At 44.4% G+C, this 18765-nt stretch overlaps 9 protein-coding genes across 9 annotated transcripts; 5 read left to right on the top strand and 4 right to left on the bottom strand.

Moving 5' to 3' along the window:
- Positions 1-508: 508 nt before the first annotated feature.
- Positions 509-2782, top strand: BYT42DRAFT_588419 (histidyl-tRNA synthetase). Its single transcript, XM_051570265.1, has 6 exons — positions 509-802; positions 863-982; positions 1048-1143; positions 1220-1351; positions 1425-1631; positions 1704-2782. The coding sequence occupies exons 1-6, from the start codon at positions 584-586 to the stop codon at positions 2565-2567; spliced, it is 1638 nt and encodes a 545-aa protein (XP_051418584.1). The 5' UTR covers positions 509-583; the 3' UTR covers positions 2568-2782.
- A 527-nt stretch (positions 2783-3309) lies between these two features.
- On the top strand, positions 3310-5199 carry BYT42DRAFT_648977 (uncharacterized protein). Its single transcript, XM_051572754.1, has 5 exons — positions 3310-4226; positions 4304-4429; positions 4500-4561; positions 4622-4749; positions 4825-5199. Exons 1-5 carry the CDS (start codon positions 3492-3494, stop codon positions 4872-4874), a joined length of 1101 nt encoding a protein of 366 aa, XP_051418583.1. The 5' UTR covers positions 3310-3491; the 3' UTR covers positions 4875-5199.
- A 177-nt stretch (positions 5200-5376) lies between these two features.
- BYT42DRAFT_505179 (uncharacterized protein) lies at positions 5377-7037 on the bottom strand (the record flags this gene model as incomplete). Its single annotated transcript, XM_051565011.1, has 9 exons — positions 5377-5604; positions 5679-5831; positions 5886-5978; positions 6049-6153; positions 6236-6310; positions 6371-6463; positions 6528-6577; positions 6642-6754; positions 6823-7037. 9 exons carry the CDS (start codon positions 7035-7037, stop codon positions 5377-5379), a joined length of 1125 nt encoding a protein of 374 aa, XP_051418582.1.
- A 268-nt stretch (positions 7038-7305) lies between these two features.
- On the bottom strand, positions 7306-9171 carry BYT42DRAFT_618414 (DNA polymerase subunit Cdc27; the record flags this gene model as incomplete). Its single annotated transcript, XM_051572280.1, has 10 exons — positions 7306-7496; positions 7583-7687; positions 7760-8002; positions 8082-8196; positions 8262-8484; positions 8555-8619; positions 8686-8753; positions 8811-8935; positions 9002-9057; positions 9118-9171. 10 exons carry the CDS (start codon positions 9169-9171, stop codon positions 7306-7308), a joined length of 1245 nt encoding a protein of 414 aa, XP_051418581.1.
- A 68-nt stretch (positions 9172-9239) lies between these two features.
- On the bottom strand, positions 9240-11348 carry BYT42DRAFT_588413 (ATP-NAD kinase-like domain-containing protein). The gene is made up of 6 exons (XM_051570264.1): positions 11102-11348; positions 10893-11040; positions 10676-10820; positions 10016-10615; positions 9756-9945; positions 9240-9688 (listed from the first exon to the last, which is right to left on the bottom strand). Exons 1-6 carry the CDS (start codon positions 11223-11225, stop codon positions 9285-9287), a joined length of 1611 nt encoding a protein of 536 aa, XP_051418580.1. The 5' UTR covers positions 11226-11348; the 3' UTR covers positions 9240-9284.
- Positions 11349-12144: 796 nt separating this feature from the next.
- BYT42DRAFT_588404 (peroxisome membrane protein) lies at positions 12145-13881 on the top strand. Its single transcript, XM_051570263.1, has 7 exons — positions 12145-12353; positions 12443-12478; positions 12559-12844; positions 12916-13187; positions 13256-13523; positions 13589-13650; positions 13719-13881. The coding sequence occupies exons 1-7, from the start codon at positions 12245-12247 to the stop codon at positions 13778-13780; spliced, it is 1095 nt and encodes a 364-aa protein (XP_051418579.1). The 5' UTR covers positions 12145-12244; the 3' UTR covers positions 13781-13881.
- Positions 13882-14389: 508 nt separating this feature from the next.
- On the top strand, positions 14390-14996 carry BYT42DRAFT_148110 (uncharacterized protein). The gene is made up of 2 exons (XM_051562275.1): positions 14390-14764; positions 14935-14996. The coding sequence occupies exon 1, from the start codon at positions 14506-14508 to the stop codon at positions 14731-14733; it is 228 nt and encodes a 75-aa protein (XP_051418578.1). The 5' UTR covers positions 14390-14505; the 3' UTR covers positions 14734-14764; positions 14935-14996.
- On the bottom strand, positions 14744-16548 carry BYT42DRAFT_648972 (uncharacterized protein). The gene is made up of 4 exons (XM_051572753.1): positions 16244-16548; positions 15853-16186; positions 15151-15264; positions 14744-15080 (listed from the first exon to the last, which is right to left on the bottom strand). Exons 1-4 carry the CDS (start codon positions 16333-16335, stop codon positions 14931-14933), a joined length of 690 nt encoding a protein of 229 aa, XP_051418577.1. The 5' UTR covers positions 16336-16548; the 3' UTR covers positions 14744-14930.
- A 1550-nt stretch (positions 16549-18098) lies between these two features.
- Positions 18099-18454, top strand: BYT42DRAFT_588396 (uncharacterized protein). The gene has a single exon (XM_051570262.1). The coding sequence runs from the start codon at positions 18107-18109 to the stop codon at positions 18350-18352; it is 246 nt and encodes an 81-aa protein (XP_051418576.1). The 5' UTR covers positions 18099-18106; the 3' UTR covers positions 18353-18454.
- The last annotated feature ends 311 nt before the right edge of the window (positions 18455-18765 follow it).

The following is an 18765-nucleotide window of genomic DNA, read 5'->3' as shown; positions in this document are numbered from 1 at the left end:
GTAAACGATATCAATATTTTCAATCGAACCTCGTATAAAAACCGTTGTCCTGGATTTCAAAGCGGCACTCTGTTGGATAGTTGCATATTCCTCCATTAAAATAAAAGGTTCCTTCTGTGGCCAAAAAACGTGACAAGGGCTCTTCATTTACTTGCTCAATGAAATCCTCAGATTTACTTCTGGAACTTCTTTCGTTGCGACCATATTTCTTGAAAAGGGTCAACGCAGTCTTCTGACCGTGGGTATGCCGCCCCAGACCATCTGCGTGGATTGCCACCGATAAATTCGTCGTTCGCTCGGCTATTTTCCATGAAGATTTTGACGGTCATTCTTTGACATTCTTCGTAAAATAGCCAGATTCGAGGTTGTAAGGGGTAAAGCAATACGGATTTCAATTGCGTGTTTATCTATGCACGAATAATCATCGAGACAAAGAAATCGGTCCGATCAGGCACGCCAAAAAAAATTGTGACTTTGATGACGTTGCACGCGGAATTTCCATATCGGGATGAGCTCAGTGACTCAACTCTCAAAATTTTCTTTGGCAGCCGATTTCGAGCTTCTTTAAATAAGTTTATTCACGATGGCTGATCGTAAGGTGGAATTGACGCAAAAGATTGAAGAGCAAGGTTCCAAAGTACGCCAATTGAAGGCCGAAGGAGCTGAAAAGACGGCAATTGACGCTGAAGTCGCCGTCCTCAAAGGCTTGAAGCAGGAATTGGCCGTCTTGGAAGGCACCGCCGGAGAAACGAAATCCAAAGGCAAAGCTGGCAAGACTTCATTTGTCCTCAAAACACCCAAGGTACCTTCTATAGAGCACACTTTTTTCTATACAGCTGTCTGATGGCTTTGGCTTGAGTAGGGTACCAAAGATTACAATGACAAGGATATGGCCATTCGTGAAAAGGTCTTTTCCACCATCACCAAAGTGTTCAAGAAGCACGGTGCTGTGACCATCGATACCCCCGTCTTCGAACTCAAGGTACGCAAGGTGTTCTGTGAAATGTGCTAGCAAACATTGAGTAACGCAACGCTTGTTTTTGACAGGAAATTTTGTCTGGCAAATATGGTGAAGACAGCAAATTGATCTATGACTTGAAAGATCAAGGTGGTGAAGAATGTTCGCTTCGTTATGATTTGACGGTATGATTAAAAACTGGGACGTAGACGTTTTTCTCGCTCCCGCTTGACTTACAGATAACTTTTTCTTTGTCCACAGGTACCCTTTGCCCGATTCTTGGCCATGAATGGCAAGGAGTATCAAAACTTTAAGCGTTACCACATTGCCAAGGTGTATCGTCGTGATCAACCGGCCATGACCAAAGGTCGCATGAGAGAATTCTATCAGTGCGTAAGTGTACATGCAAAAATCCGGGATCCTCCCTCTATGGATTGATAAAGGCTCACCCGAATTGGTTTTACAGGATTTCGATATTGCTGGTGTTTACGATCCTATGATTCCCGATGCCGAAATTTTGCGTGTTCTGTGTGAAGCCTTGACCGCTTTGGACCTTGGCAAATTCACGGTCAAGATCAATCACCGAAAGATTTTGGACGGTATCTTCGAAGTGTGCGGTGTGCCTGAAGATAACATTCGCCCCATCTCCTCTGCCGTTGATAAATTAGACAAGGTAAAACCCAACTCTTTTCTTTCTTGCTATTGTTTTTTGATGACGAGGCTGACGAGTGATTCACAACGTTAGCTTCCTTGGGAAGATGTCAAGAAGGAAATGACAGAAGAAAAGGGTTTGGCACCTGAAGTCGCGGACAAGATTGGTGAATACGTCAAGTTGAAGGGCGGTCGTGATTTGTTGGAAAAGTTGTTCAAAGACGCGATTTTGACCGGCAACAAGAGTGCTTCGGAGGGTTTGGCTGATATGGCTCTTTTGTTTGATTTCTTGGAAGTGTTTGGTATCATGGACCTCATGTCGTTTGATCTGAGCTTGGCTCGTGGTCTCGATTACTACACGGGCATCATTTACGAAGCCGTGACGGAAAAGTCGGCTCCTCCCAAGCTTGCTGAAGGCACCAAGCCCAAGACCAAGGAGGGCACCGATGAGCTCGATGAGTCCACCGTCGGAGTGGGTTCTATTGCCGCAGGTGGTCGTTATGACAATTTGGTCGGCATGTTTTCCGGTCGCAACAAGAAGGGTGAACCCAATCTCAAGATCCCTTGCGTCGGTGTTTCCATTGGTGTCGAACGTGTGTTTTCGATTCTCATGGCCAAGCAAAAGGCCGAAGATATCAAGAGCAACGAAACCGAAGTGTACGTCATTGCCGTCGGTGATGGCCTGTTGAAGGAACGTATGCAGATCGCCAAGGAATTGTGGGAAGCCGACATCAAGGCTTCCTTCTTATTCAAGAACAAGCCCAAATTAGATAAGCAATGGGCGGCCTGTGAAAAGGAACACATTCCCTTTGCCGTCATTATCGGTCGTGATGAACTCGACAAGGGTGAAATCCGTCTCAAGGACATGCGATCCAAGAATGAAGCTCAAGGTGGTGGTGTTACCCTCCAACGCGCCGACATGGTCAAGGAACTCAAGGCCCGACTTCAAACCATGTAATCCTACATTCTTGCCTTCTTTTTCTTTTTTTTTCCTCCTCTTTTGCATTTGCATATACTATCGCTCATACAGGTTCCCTTTTTTTTTCTAATTAAAGAAAAAAGTGAAAAAGATATAGAAGCCGTTTAGAAATGACCTTGTTAATAGAAACTCTACAAGATATTTTGACGTTGGATATCTCTGTCTATTTTATTAAATCGTTGATATTCCGCAACATCACCAAAAAGGAACGGCACTCTACGCTGCCAATATACTTTATCATGACAAGCTTGTGAACACACACAAGGCATCATTGAATGCGAAAACAGGCATACCAAAAAGTTATTTTAAAATTATGTAAACTGGGGCGCTGAGTGTTTCAGTGCTGTCGAGACCTTTTTCCATGCAACTACTGAAACCGAGACGTCGGCGGCTATGCAGAACAAACGTCTCCATAATATTTTTAAGTGAATAAATACTTGTTCGACGTTACCAGTATATTCCTAAAAAAAAAAAAAAAAAGAACCGCTTTGTGTGTGTGGATTGATTCAGGCATGAATTAGAAACCGTTTTACGTCGTCCCGAGAGTTACAGGACGGCAAAGGGAGAATGAGCTGACTTTTCAGAGTTTTCCCGTGGTGTCGTTTCGTATGAGGTGACATTAAATTTTTTGGCGCTAAAGACGGAGTGCGAAATTGGCTGGCTGGCTTGAAGCGAAAAGTCCAACAAGGAAAAAAAAAAACCGTAACTTTGACGAAGCGGGTTTCGATGCCATTCCTTTTAGTCCTTTTTCTCTTTCCATTTTGTTACTGATCACAGTTGTTTTTCCCTTTCTCCTCGTTTATCCCCCTCGTTCCTGCGTCTCCGAGACCTAGTGTTCTTCAATACCCATTGATTTTTTAGTCCCTTTAATTCGCTTTTTTACCGTATCGGTGAATTCTTTCCATGACCTTGAGCATGTCCACGATATCGCAATCTCGACCTATCATTACTCTAAATAATGACCCGGCGAGTTTAGACCATCCTTTAACCACCGAAGAACCAATCGATCATCCTGAGCTCGTGCAAGAGCTAGCGGATATCAATGAAATTAGAGATAAAGATGCTCAAGTGCAAACCGCGATCATTGAACAGAAAACCGAACCCAACAAACTCCCGAGTTTCGCGGATTCCGAAGATGAGCGTACACCCATAGAGGAAAAAGATCTCGATGATCTATTCGCTCGCACCCATAAAGAAGAAAACGAAGAAGATGAAGACGAAGAAGCCATGGACGAACAATTGTACCGAACCACCGAAGCCAATCGACACATCGCCTACGACGAACAATCGGCGCCCCGACCACGATCCAAATCACTACGATCCAAAAGCATCTCCACACGACGGTCACTGCTCGTTTTCCAAGACCAACCTGTCATTGTGACCAAGCCCGATCGCATCGTTACTACGTACATTTATGGGTCCGGGGCGGAAGGAGAATTGGATCTAGCGGTTCGGCCGACCCGACGACGTAGATCATACATGGTGGCGTGCGATTTTAGTGAAGAGAGTTTCTATGCTATGGAATGGCTCATGGGAACCATTTTGCGGGACGGAGACGAGATCCATGTAGTGACCGCAGTCAACCGTGAAGATAATCCCGAGGTCGTCAAGGCCGCAGGCTGGTCCCTGGCCAAAGAGGTAAAGAAATTGACTTTTTTTTTTCCTATTTCACTTGAACCCTAATCGGTGGTGTGGTGTCGTCTTTGTGGTTATAGCTCAAAAAGGCATCTGAAGCGGTAACGGAAGAAGCCAAAAAGACGCTGGGTCAAATGTTGCTGTTCGACGTCAAATTGGTCACGCATGCCATCTCCGGACGGGTCAAAGATGTCTTGGCCACGCTTGTAAGTCGCTCACTCCTTGAATTCAGCGTCCACCGAGATTAACACGATCAAATCTTGTTGAATTGGCTAGATTCAAGAGTTACCCTTGACCATGGTGGTCTGTGGAAGTCGCGGTCGTGGCACTGTCAAAGGGTAAGTAGGATCACCGCACCAGCAATCTGAACCGCACTCTTATTCCGTCTCTTCATTCAGCCTTCTCATGGGCTCCATCTCTACCTTTTTGGTGCATAAATCCACCGTGCCGGTATCCGTGATTCGGCCTCAAAAGAAGAAAAAGAAGAGCAAGAAAAAAATGGCCGAAGCCCCATCACTTACAGAAAGTAAGACTTTATTACTCTATTCCCTGACCTTTTTTTTTTTTTTTTGTCGCAGTGATGCTAATCAACAAGGACTAGGTGTAACTTCCGGACAACTAGCGGTCGATGAAGTCGAGCAGAAAACGTAGCAAGAACCGGAAAATCACCACCACAAAAGTGATATGTCTTCGGTTGGAGCAAGCACGGAAAACGGAATGCGAACATATCTTTCTTTTACGTTATCTTTTTTCTTTTTTTTTAAGCCATGTTTTTCCCATCCTCATCCAGTGGCAGGTCAATATCTTCATCGTAGGGCATCGATGCTAATTGGCCGCTATTGGAACTTAATACCATGTACTATGGAATGTATCATATTCAGTTAGAAAAGAAGATGTTTATAATAATAACATTTCTAATTTCGATTTGCGGTGCGCTTACCTTTGCCTGGAATTCCTTTTCAAGGCCTTCGGCCATATCCATTTTGGACACGCGATCGCCCACTTTGGCTGCATTTGAGATGCGCTGTTCCAGCTGACGCGCCAGTAATGGCGCCGCCACTTTATCTGAATCATGGAAACTAACCATTTTTATACTGCTGCCATCGGGATAACTGCTGTATGCGATGCTGGCCGATAATTGGTCCTTGGTGATCTACCATTTCCCCTCTTTTTTAAGTATTTTTGACAAGGTACAAATTAGGCGATCCCTTACCATGTCGACAAGAATACGTTCGACTTTTTCATCACTGACGGGTTCCATGGTATCTAATTTTTTGGCAATATCGGGGATACCGACCGTCATGTAGACATTGGTCAATTCTTTGATGCGCTTTCGATATAATGCCTCATGACATTGCTTCATCAGTCCGATATGATTATCCTTTTTTTTTGTAGCATACAACCTCATCAGCTCACGACGGCCGTGTCAGTCCAAAGCATAAAAGGCCCACTTACTGATTCAAACACGGCTCGATGCTTGTCAAACAAGGTTTCAAATTGCCGTATATCGGTATTGTCAAACGCTTTGCTAATCTCGTAATACGGAAGGCACCGAATTTTGGCCGATTTGGTCACCATGACAGAGGTGTATTTAGGCAAGGTCCGCCACTAGAAATCGCGTGGGTTAGATGAATTGGCATGACAGCAAGTCCCGGGTTGTACCTGTCCGTCGTGAATAAGAGAGACAAGGCTATATTTTTTGAACGCTTCAAGCTGGATTGCGCTTACAGCGTTTTGTGTAGGCGCCGAAATCACCTAAAAAGCGAAATGGCCAATGAGTCCAATCTACAAAAATTTTCAGAGCGGCGGCCACAGTCAGATTTACCAAGATTAAGAAATCCAATGCTCGGTCGAAATTCTTGTTGCCAATGTAAATCATCGCCCCGTAATAATGGTACTCCAGGAAGCTTACAATTGATGTAGCGTATGTCTTTTTTTTTCAAGATGTATTTGTTTCGTCAATGACATTGTTGCACCAGTCATCATTGCGACTTGTTTCCTTTCCAACCTACCACAGGATCCACGGTCTCGATGTCTTGATCTAATATACGAAGAGGATACTTGTAAGCCTTGGCTAACAAGCAGCACTAGCGATGGAACAAGGTGAGGCACTTTTAGAGATAATGGAAGGTGGTTCGTCGCTTTACCTTGGCGAGAGGTGCATGAAGTGAAGTAAGTACGTGAGGTGAAGACGCCATTTTTTCAATCGCGGTCATTAAAGGAAGCACCGGCACCATGGGCTAAGGAAAACATACACATGATTGAACAGTTGAACCAGAAGGAGTCCCAGAGTGTTACTTTTACCTTTTCAAGTGAAGTAGCCAAATGTTCTAAAGCGGTGGCGACCATGGCAACTATGGACATGATGCATAAGTTTCGCGCCAACAGCAAAGGAATAACCGCCAAATAAACTGTTACCTCTTGCCGGAGCGAGACGGAGCTGCTGGATATCGACAACATCAATAAAGTGACAGAGCATCTGTAAAAGCTGGCCGGCATTGTCCGCGTCGGCAATCAGACATCGCGCAGTACTAAAAAGTAAATTGGGAATGAGCCATGGGAAGGGACGCGAATGGACCCCCGCGATATGCTGGCTTACATAAAGTACAAGTAGCCGAGACTGTGAACAGCTGGATCGAGAATCGTCAAAGGATCGAGGTTGTCGGAAGTGTAAGAACGTAGTTGCGCTTCGGATAACTTGTTGAGTTTGTGAGCGATCAGTAACCATTGCGTCGTGTCGTTCACAGACACAATCAGGGCCAGCACTTCGTCAATGGGTTGTGACGTGACCGTCGGATTCTCGCACGTTTGCATAGTATCAGCGCTACTCGACGCCTTGGCCTGCTGTTCTTTGTCACTCATTTATATTTATAAGAAAAAGAGATGGCCAAAAAAGGTTGGTCCGGATCTTTTTTTTTTTTGGAAAAAAAGATGTCAAGACAGAAAAAAAAAGGGTAGAGGTGAAAATTGTGTCACATGGAAAGAAGAGCGCCGCTTTTTGAAATCGTGTCATGCATGGACGTTGCAAATGAATATTAATGGAAGTGTGTGTATAAAAAAAAATGATTTCTACTTTTTGCCTCTACTTTTTACCCCAGAAGCTGAGTAAACTCTTTTGCTCGCCTGTTTTCTTTGCCGATTTCTTGGTGGTTGATGACGGTTTGAGTTTACCACTGGAAGGAGTCGGTTTTGCGGATGCTGGTTTTGTCGGCGCCGGTTTCTTGGGCGCTTCTTCTTCATCCACTGTTTCCCATTCCCATACATCTTCGGTAACTGTTTGTGAACGGCAAGTCAAAAACTTGTTAGCACTGACGCTGACCATGTATCATTTGCTCCACATAACGTGGTGGTATACATACCGAGGAAACCGCGTTCATTCTGATAACTCTTCTTTTTCAATACTTTACGTCGAATCTTTCCTGGAGGGGTAGGTTCCAAAGGTTCCAAAGGTTCCACCGATACCTCTATTAAAAGGAAAAAACCCGCGTTACTCCATCTGCAACTTTAAAAAACCCCAACCTTTTTTAACCCGTTACCTTGATCTGCTTTTTCAGGCGTTTGAGGTTCGGATGCGGGTGCGGATGGGTTGTCTGCTGCTTCGTCCATGCTTTCGTCCTCGGCGGCGGCTTGGGCGTCTTTTCTTTCCCGAGACGCATCATGCATTTCTTCATCTTCATCCGAAAATATATCTTCGGCCGGTATGGACGTGGCTTGAGCTAAACGACGATCCAGTTCCTCATCCGATGTATCATGCTCCGATTCTTCTTTGCTGTGTATTTCTGAAAAAGACAGAAGAGAGGAGAGATAGTTTTGTTAGATTCAGTTCTATTCATCATCGTCGAACTGTGGACCGGGTACCTTGTTCTGATGTTGACGGCTGGGATTTCGGTGGCACGGGTTTTCGAATGGCCAATTTTTTGGATGTGGGCGGTACTTTATTGGTGGAAAAGGCTGATTTTCGTTTACCTAATGCCTGATGGAGAGAGTATGTTAGCCATCGATAACAATCTCCATGAGCCACCTTAATCCCTCAATTACCTCGGACAATGATGACCCAGGTTTCGATTTTGGTTGCTCTTTTGTTGCTGCGGATTTGGGTGCCACTTTGGATGTTGCTGCGGATTTAGCAGCGGCAGATGATGCGGATTTGGACGCAGATGATGATGTCGAGGAAGGAAGAGTAGGTTTCGGAACGGTTACAGACGGTTTGTTGGGTGCTCCTGCTTGTTGACTGACCGTGGTGTGGATCAACACGCCACATCTGTCACGGACAAAGAAAAGTGGTCAGACAAAGCCATTTCACTTGAGAGAGATGGTATTCACAGGCTTACTTTTGACGATCTTGCAGAGTCAAATGAGGTATATCCTTGTTAGCAATCGCTAATACCGACATATCCTATAAATCAGGTGGTTAAGGTTCCCATTGTTTGGCTCTTCGTCCACCTCTGCACTGTCCCATTACATTGGCTTCATAAGGCAGTACGCTGTAAACGTGGATTCCCGTCAATTGTTTGAAGCTTGACTTGGCCTCTGTCATAGTAAATCATGAGTGGAAATTCAAAAGTGGAAACTAGGACGAGGTTTTACCTTCCAATTCTGTGTCTTTGACCAAGCGTACAACAAAGTAACTGTCAGTGTCACTGGTCACGGTGCCTGTCAGGCAGTACACGGCATGCACTTGTGACTCCGAGTGAGCATACTCATAAAGAGCTCTTTTTATTGCAAGGATATCAATTGTCCGCTCGAATGAGAAGCATTTGCCCATTTTGATGGCTTACTGTTTAGCGGTGTTAACGTGTACGCCGAGCTTTCTTGCTACTAATCGGTAGGTGACCTGCACGGAAGTTGAATTTGTTTAAGCATTGCAGGCTGGTCATTAGATGTGATGACTTACAGGCCGTTTTTCATGCAACACGGTAGTGTCGAGAAACTCTTTAAATGAAAGCATGATTGATGGCGCAAGCAGTACAATTACACGAGCGCGACGCGCTCCATGAACACTTTTGGCGAATTTGAGGAGAAAAAAATCGCGTCCTTTTGTGACGTGCTAATTTATTTTTATTATTGCTGTGTTTCAGCTTCGGTTTGCATCTCATTCATTTCCGTTTCTTTCCAGGGAACCAGTTCAATTCTACCGTCTTCTTCTTCCTCATCTTCGGTGATTTCTTCGCCTACAATCGCATTTGAAGAATTGATGCGCTTGGAACTGCTTCGTCGAATACACGCGAATTTGCTTTGCTGTTCTTCTTGTTCGTTGGGTCCTCCCGCTTGCTCCGCTTGACCGTGTTGTGAACCTTGTTTCTGCTTTCTTTCTGGCGACTCGAAAATCATGTATGTTCCTTGTCGTTGGCGCACGTTCCATTGCAAACATTCCTGGAGCGCTGCAAACCAATCATTCGTAGTGTCCTCGGTACAGATAGTGGTCAATGGATATTTCGATGGCGTGATCTTGATATGATCCCCCTCTGCCCCAGGGAAAAGAAAAAAATAAGTATGAAGACTATCTCAAAAGCCTGTCGTCGGCCTACTTACGTTTGAGTTCCACTCGATTGCGGCCGTCAAAACTGCAGTAAGCGGTAGTTCTTGAAGTGAAAGGGACGGCAATGCGCACCGTCATGCTTTCCGGTAAAAGCATGGGGCGGAAATTCAGGGTGTGAGGACACAGCGGCGTGACCAGCGTGCAACGAATATCGGGATGCGTCAATGACCCATTGGCTGAAAGCTACTCAAACGGAAAACAGGGGGGGATTGGTGGATGGAACAACAAGGCCATTATACGAAAACTCGCTTACCGAATACGCTGTGGATCCTGTGGCGGTGGCAATGCACAGTCCGTCGGCTTGAACGGTAGTTAAATGACGTTCATCACCAAACAATTCAAGCATCGACATGGAAGGATTGGGTCCACGGTCTACGACCAGTTCATTCAAGACATGGAATGTTTGATAGGGTGTGGTGTTGTAACACGACACTGGCATATCCGGTAGATCGCGCGTCTTTTCGATTTCATTCTTTTTCAGCTGCTTTCTTACCCATGCTGTTTCCCTCAATTCCCAGCGTTTTTCGGGCGATTTGGATGTACAAGTCTTGGTATCCTGGTTGACAGTTTCTTCACCTTCCGTCACATCTTTCTCCAACTCTTGTTCTTTTTCCTCGGCTGACTTTTCGCGACAGGCGGGATTCTTGCGATGACGATACACGGTACATGACAATCGCATTCGGGTGGTACTGCGGAATGACGTTTGATTGAATAATTCATCGAGTTTCTGCTTGTATGTTTCAAAGGGAAAAGGGGTCAGGAAACCCAATGAACCAAGGTGAAATGGAATAATCGGTGGAAGTTCGTTTTGAAACATTCGCGACGTGAACAACACCGTACCATCGCCTCCCATCTACACCACTATTTTATAAGTGTTTCTGTCATTTTTAGGAGTGATTGAAAAAACCTGTACCGTGATAATTAAATGGAAAAGCCTGGGATTTTGGAAACATAACTTGGGAGTCCAAAACTTGAGTTTTTCTTCCATGATAGGATGTTCTTTCACGCATTGACGGTAATTGAATAATTTGGAATCTTGCAGATGCGCATCGACATAACTGCAATAAAAAAAGAATCATAACATGAGTGACCGAGAAATGGCTGACCGGTTTTGATTATGCATTATTTACACTGTAAAAGGATGTTTTTTGCCGTAACGCGGTGTGAGGATGAGCCATTCCGTTAATTGACGCGTGTATCGTACAAGCTTGTTATCGCGTGCCTTGGTGATGATGATGATTGTATCCTTTGTAGCGTTCCACCCGACCTTACATTGGGCTGATATGGCAGATTAACAAAAAAAAGGAAATACTCTTTTGGTTGGGTTCTACGAGCTTACCAATCTTTTGGGCCAAATTGGATATGTCGACGTCCATCGAAGCACTTCGAGGCGCGTTTTTAACCGAATCCGCCGTAGCAGCTACAGCAAGAAGCCGATCGTCTTGAGCTCTTCGCTGGTCCATGATATAAAAAAAGAAAGAACCAGAAAAAAACGAGTCCAACCAAGCCTAGAAATCCCAATAAAAAGGCAATGGGCGATAAAAAAAAATGCAAGGGCTCGGAGATCTGAATTTGATGGCTTTCTATTGTTTCATCAAGACTAGGCTACTATTGGCTGGTCCCATTCTTGTCTCCCTTGCACTTTTTCTTCCCGCCATCGTCTGAAAATAGAATATCAGACAATAAAAAAAACCACCTATGATACCATGCTTTTTTCTTGTGTATTTAGCGTCCTATATCACCACACACGTAAATGCATGTTTTTGCTGCTTCGTGGCCAGGTGAAATCACGCAAACACGAAATTTTTTACACACGGTGTCACAATTGCTGCTTTTGGCAACTGGGCAAAGGGAATAAAAAAAAATTGTTTGCATGACGTTGATCATAAGTCATTTTCTGCTCGGTTTCTTTTGAGGGACAAACAACCCATGAGAATTGGGTTAACAGTAAGCACCAGTTATCCACAATATCCAAGGATTATAAGAGAGTTAAAAAAAAAGGGCCAGGGTTTTTCAACTGCTTTCACATGCTGTTGAATGGTTGTACATTCTTACTCATGGTCTGCTTTGAGGTCAAATGTCCGCTCACGAAAGCTGTCATTGAGTCCCGTCTCCATGTTGACAAGCTCAAAATGTCGGCAAGAGTGCCAGTCTCCATGACAGCCCAATGAGCGGCGACATGGACACTTCGCTTAGTTAATTTATGCATTACATAAAATCCACACATGCTTTGAGTCAAGTCTGTCGATGACGGTCGACACAGTAAAAAAAAAAAAGATATTCCGAAGAGCTACAGAATGGCGTTGGGTTAGAGTTGGCGGAGCCATATGCTGACTAAAAAGATGTTCTGTTTTTGGCGCTCCGGCATCATTCATTCATCCACATGAATCAAAAATGGTTTTATCTTTTTAATTTCTCCTCATCTTTCAAATTTTTTGAGGGCTTTTGTTTTCCTTTCTTTTGTTGATCAATAGAGCATTGGATGCTTCCCACTACTTTACTGACGGGCAAGCGCCGTTATGATATTCGATATGCATCCAAGATTGAAACGGTGGAAGATTTGATTCGTGCCATATCGATGCTGTTGCCAGGTAGGGAAAGAAAGAAAGTGGATCGTGGGGAAAAGCCAAATCTCTAAACAGCTATCCACCAACCCCCCCCCCCATTTTCTGCTGTTCAGGTCGATTTGAAGACAGTGAGTTCTGTTCGCAAACCAGTGAGTATTTATCCAAAATAAGGGGATCGGTTTATTCAAAGTGGTACTGATCCACCGTCTTGTATCTCTATTCTTCACAGTTATTGCGGCTCTGAACCTGGTGTCTTTGTATCACACGCAATTGCTCGTACGGGCGGCGACCAAGGCGGGACTGAAGGAAAAATTGGAAGCCGAGAATGAAGACGGACCTCGGTTTGCTTTCAATGCGTTTATTCAGCGTCATTATCAGGGCCGCGGGCTGAAACGATTCGCGGCGGTAGGCCTCAGTCTGATATCTTACACAGAGGTCTTGTTGGAAATGATGGCCAGTCGCTGGTGGCCTAAATTGACCAAATGGCGATGGATTGTCGGCATTGAGGCTGTCAAGTAAGTGTTTTGCACAAGCGAAAAGAAAAAAGGTAAAAGAAAGAGAGTGGAAAAATGAATGGCTCAGATAGAGTCTTGTTACGGCTGGGACTATTCTATGGTACACATCGACGCATGATATTGCATCCGACTCACTTGGTGCGCAATGTGGATCCATCGACCTTTACTGCTTCCACCACCGATAAATTTGAATTAGCGACCTTGGATCCACGCATCGGCACGCCCTCCACGGCCAATCCTTCTTTACTCTTGACCGCCAAAGACGCCACCAAGACACCACTCCCACGCAAAGGATGGGCCCACTTGGCCGAAATCGTCTGGATCATCCGACCATTGGTATTTGGTAAAGCATTTTTTCCCCGAACCCTATCATCGTCCAATGCCAAGTAATCGATGTACCCTCTTTTATAGTCACCCTTATTTATATCCGCCTACGACGGCGCCACAGATCCCCACTTCAGCGAGAGAAGAATGCAGAGGATGAGGAAGAGGAGTGTCTGCAGACGTCCGATACCATGGGCTGGAAACCGTGGCTCTTGTCGCTGGGCATGGATTTACTCGCGCGCACCGCACGTCACATGCAGCCCATGACTTCATTGGAAAAAGACGAATCGCGTCGTAGAGATTATTTACTCCTTTACTATCTGCTGAGAGGACCTTTTTATCTCTATTTCACAAAGTAAGTTTTTCATCATCCTCGGATGACATGAGCTTTTCCCGCGTGTTAAATGGTTTGTTTGTTAGACCGCTGCTGGACACCTTTTGTAGTACGACGGAGCATCGACCTGTCATTTCCATCATTACATGTAAGTTATTTTTAGGCCGTGGTGTTTTCCAAAGAGATGGGGCTGATGATTGTTTATACCATTTCCAGCGGCTTTGAATGATTATCGATCTTTCTGGGAACAATATTATTTTTACACTGCCGGATCATGAAAGCCTCTACTATCTGGTTGGTTACCTTGCATTCTTTTTTTCTTTCATTCCACACTGCATTCACCGAAAAGAAATAAAAACCTTAATTTATGTTCATGAGACTGAACGTTCCTTTACCGGATTCAAAACATATCACAATCGCGTTCATCTTGGAAGAATAAGTTTTGAATTCGTGCATCTCCTTTTTTTGGTAAGCTGAGCGGAACGAGCGTCCGTAGGAGCCATTTCCAGCTTTTTAATGGAACAGTGTCTGGTTGGTTGCATGAAGTCATCAGCGTTCTTTACCTAAAACTGAAGGATGAACTAACAAATCACCAGGTGCTCATCTTTGCCTACTGAAATTTGTACTGTATAATGTAAGCAAACATGGAAGCCGGCAAAACCATGGTTTATTACAACGTTTTGGGAGTACAAAGATGAAGTGATAGAGTATGGATTTGGTGTATAAGTTTTTTTGGTACATATCGACAAGTAGAGCCTTTTAGGCATCATGAAAACAATAATCGAAATACATATTGAGAAAATATACAAAGTATTGATGTTAGGGTGCTATTATATACAAATGCTGCTGATGGGACCCTGAGGCCGTGAGATTGTAGGACGCACGCCAAACCTTTCACTGCCGCATGTGATCCCTGCTACAACTAACTCTCACTTACGGTATACACGCCGGAGAACTCACCTGCACGATCCCACTTTCACTGCCCTTTCCCCTCAAACCCTGTATGGCGCACAATCCGATGCTGTTGCGGACGCTGATTAGCTTCCCTGTGACATGTTTGACACGTTCTACACTCGCCGGCGGATGGTGGACATTCGGCCGAAGCCGAGAAGCTCTATGTGTTAAATGTCTCTTCCTAGTAAGACAATCTGATGTAAAGGTTTTGTACTGGTGCTTGAATGGACTTGCCGGAAGTACACATCAAGGCGGACGTCAATCGCATCTTGTCTGAAGCAACATGTGCATCATATTGGATCGTGCTTGTATGTTGGGCCGGGAGAGCAGGCTCAGTAAGTTCATACAGGGGAACCCGCGTCCGTATCAGTCTCGTAACACGGATCGCGGCAGCTACTGAGCCTAGCGTACGTCCTACCAATTTTTTTTTCCTTTTCTTTTCATCTCACCTTCTTTTTTTTTTGGCCTTTTCACTTAGGGTCCCATCAGCAAAATTGGAAGAAACGGAGGGATGGCGGATGCACCCTGGCTCGCTTCGCCGGCAGGAAAGAGGCGGTGTAATGGGTACAGCTGATAGGACACTTTTCGTCGTCCTATCGGCTTTTCTTCGATCGGTTGTTGGACCTACAATATATGGAATCAAACAAAATCAGCAACCTGATAATAAATTCAAACCAGCTTGTGGAGTTCTTACCTTTTCGTTCTTCGGATAGCATTTTTGCGTTCTTTCGTTGGCGGTTTCTCCGTTGCGTCGCAACGGCAATTGCATCAGATGCTGTGTCTCCTTCTGAAGCTCCCGTGTGGTGCTCTACAGAAAGATATCATCCTGAATCAGCACATGGCACGTATTAATGATGCAAAACGCTTACGATTGGTCCAGCAGCAGCTATTGTGGACGCCGATCATCTTTTGGGTGCCTTTGGCTACAGGGGGGTGAAAACGAGTTAGATATGACTGTTTAGCCTGATTTGTGAAGAAAGACCCAGTAAAATTACCTAGCGAGTGGTACTGTAAGGCATCTGTGATGGACGTCGGGGGGATGGACGCTTACATATTATTGGTTTATCCGTCATCTATTCTTTCTATTCATCTTTACATGGAAAAATAATCATTATCGATGGTTAACTAAGCAGTATGGAAAATCGATTATTGACTAAGCAACATGGAAAACACACTTTATTCTGTCGCGGATCATACCACATCTATTGTAAAAATACCCATCTAGTATAAAAGACACGCCTTGTATCAATTTCCGTTCACTAGAATTATTCTTTTTCCTACCTTTTACGTACCACACCCTCGAGAAAAAGAGTCTCATAGGATTTATTATTGTTTTTATTTTGTCACTACTAATCCCTTGCTTCATAGACTCCAAACACCACAAAGAGAAATCCACGGAAGACAAATCCTCGGAAGACAAGTCCTCGGAGGATGAGTCCACGGAAGACAAGTCCTCGGAGGATGAGTCCACGGAAGACATGGCCACATGTGAGGAGGCCACAGGTGAGACGGGAATACAAGCGGGTACAGAAGGAGAGGCAGCGGCAACATTAGCAGCGTCTAAGTTGGCTTGGACTTGTGGCATCAAGTTTTCGAGTTCAGCAATGTCCTTTTGGTCACGAGGTGTGATCTTGACCTTGCGCTTCAATTTGACAATCGAGGTTTGAGCGGCATTAAAAAACTTGGGTGCAGCTTTCACGATATCGATACGGAGATCTTCGTCCTCTCCACTCCATTACTGCTTAGTGGAAATGTACGCAAGCAACAAAAGATGGTTTAACACGTACTCGTAATGCTTAAGCAACATTTTCATTTGGAGGATAACAGCAAAGCGATCTTTGCTAGTGGTAGCACTGCTGGAAGTGTTGTAATGAGGCATAGTAAGCGCAGTAAACAATAACAGTAAAGAGAAAAAAAAACAGTGGGATCTCAAAAGACATAGAAGTCATCCAGCCAAATTTCAAAGGACGGCATACGCGTTGAACTGCCTGCCAAAAATGCTGCACGTTGAATAAGGCCTGTGAGAAAGAGCATGCAGCTCATGCCTTGTCATTCACGATGGCAAGATCTACATGTCAGGTCATACTGTCGGTACTACGTCTCTTACAAGCTCAGCCTTGTATGACGACTCTTTCCAAAGGCACGTTCACCTTGGCTCATCAAAAAAGAGATTCATCATAGTTTATTTATCAGCGTAATTCGTTTTGGCTCTCTTACAATTACTTGGGCCAATCAAGGTGCCTCTGAACTATGCTTTCAAACATATTCTGACCCCATTTTATGGCCCTATCACCTATGTCACACCATGAAACAACCAGTAAACTCAGGAACGCATACGATAACGAAATAAATATTGGGTTTTCTCTTTATACTCGACGCGGCTTGCAAACTTTGACATAAAACTACTGGGTATATCAAATTTACTGCTCCATGGTCACGCTGTACTCCTGTATATAATGCAATGTGTGCATCTATGCATCAACCACCACCCTCCCGAACTCGTCTCCGTTTCAAACTGAGAAATCGTTGATCAAGCGCGCTTGCTTAGGCAACAGAACCAGAAACAAATTTTCACTATCAGAGAACTTTTCTCTGTACAGCTTAAAAGAAAAGCAAAGAATTTCTGGTGTGCTTTTCAGCGTAGCATAATTTACAATTGTCGGCCCGATTACCGAAGCGAACAACATGAACTCTGTAACACAGCACGTCAGCTATGCTCTGTACATATATATTTCAACTCGTATTGCAATGCATAATGATGGCAATGAAAGCCTGGGTGAAATAACGCAGTCTTCTTTGCAAAAAGGAAGAGCAAAAAGGCGCATTCTGGACGTTTGGATGATCGACGTCCACGGGGTCGTCAATTAAACATTTTTCTGTTTCTTCGAAGAGATGTCGTTGCCGCTGGTAAACCCCCCCCATAAACGAATGGGCAAAAGGAGCACCAGCGGGAACAGACACCGGCACAAAAACGGCTGCGGAGGCTAGCACGGGAAAGGGAACGGAAGCAGGAACTGTCAACAAAAATGCGGCGACAGAAGGCTTAGCAGCATGAATGAGAGGGCATGTAATGCATGCTCTTTTCACAGAGCCTATTCTTAAATTGGATATGATCCCAAAATTCGGGATATGATAGACAGAGCTGTTGCCATCGCTTATGCCGAACCGATCCACTGTAAAGCGGGGTTCATGTGTATTTTCTGATTTCACCCTTGCAGGTCCAACAAGTGAGTTTGAAAGCTCCAACATGACTTGAAAGGATTGATCTGAATGTCATCCAAATAAACTTGTCACGTGGATAGCCAGTATAGTTGGATAGTCATGATTTAAACAAAAATTTTGATATGGAAACGCAGATTGACGGCGTGCAATTCTCAATTAGACGTCATGATTCTATCTGTTAGTACTTAGTTATCAATGATCTTATAGTCTTAGCCGGAAAACAGCTCATGTTTGAAACTCGTATTTCAGCTGATTGATGAAGAGGCTCCAACCACCCGATTGTTATACTTTGCCAAAAATGTGCATGTATGCGAAAGAGCGGAACCATGATATCGGTTACTCAACGGCATATGGTGTTTGCAAGCAACAAACAGTATATAAGCAAAGCAGATAGTAATTCGCATCCACACACCCAAGCATCAGCAAAAATGGTAAAGTACGCTTCCACTCCTGTGTCCTTCCTCGTTCTTGGTTTCGCAACGATGTCACTGGTCCAAGCACAAAACTATTGGTCTCCTACCTGCGAACCTCGTCTGCAAACTTGTCCACAAAATCGTCCGTATTACTGCTATGCTCAGGATCATGATAGCGCTGGACGTTGTTCACCATATTGTGGCCCGTTTGGTGACCCTTGCCCTTCAGGTATGGCTAAGATCTGCTGCTTAGGAGGCTAGACAGCCCTTGTTATCTCAGGCAAAGAATTTCTAAGCATTTTAGCTCTTGTCCTGTTATTGCCCCACGTCAATCTTTGCCGACGTACAATAAAAGGTTATTGCCTCTATCGAAATTATTCCGTTGATATAGATGCATATATTGAAATAGATGGTCAAACGCTGATGACTCTTTCGTTGGACCATTCGCAGTGCCATACCATATCCGCTGCGCTAATTTTTATCTCTTAAAAAATAACAGGGTTGCACTAGTGATGATGCTTCTATTATCTGGATAGAACTTGTTCACGCCAAGTATTTACAAGGTAGTTGATGACGGTATCTGCCTTAATTGAAGCGACGAGTAGGCTCATTTCGTCACTTTGCCATTCCAGAATTTAGCTCATGCATATACTGTATATTGGCGTCATTTTGCG

The sequence above is a fragment of the Radiomyces spectabilis genome (assembly GCF_025331425.1).
Source record: "Radiomyces spectabilis strain NRRL 2753 chromosome Unknown BYT42scaffold_17, whole genome shotgun sequence".
Taxonomy (NCBI): domain Eukaryota; kingdom Fungi; phylum Mucoromycota; class Mucoromycetes; order Mucorales; family Radiomycetaceae; genus Radiomyces; species Radiomyces spectabilis.
This window is presented reverse-complemented; position numbering and strand designations above follow the sequence as displayed.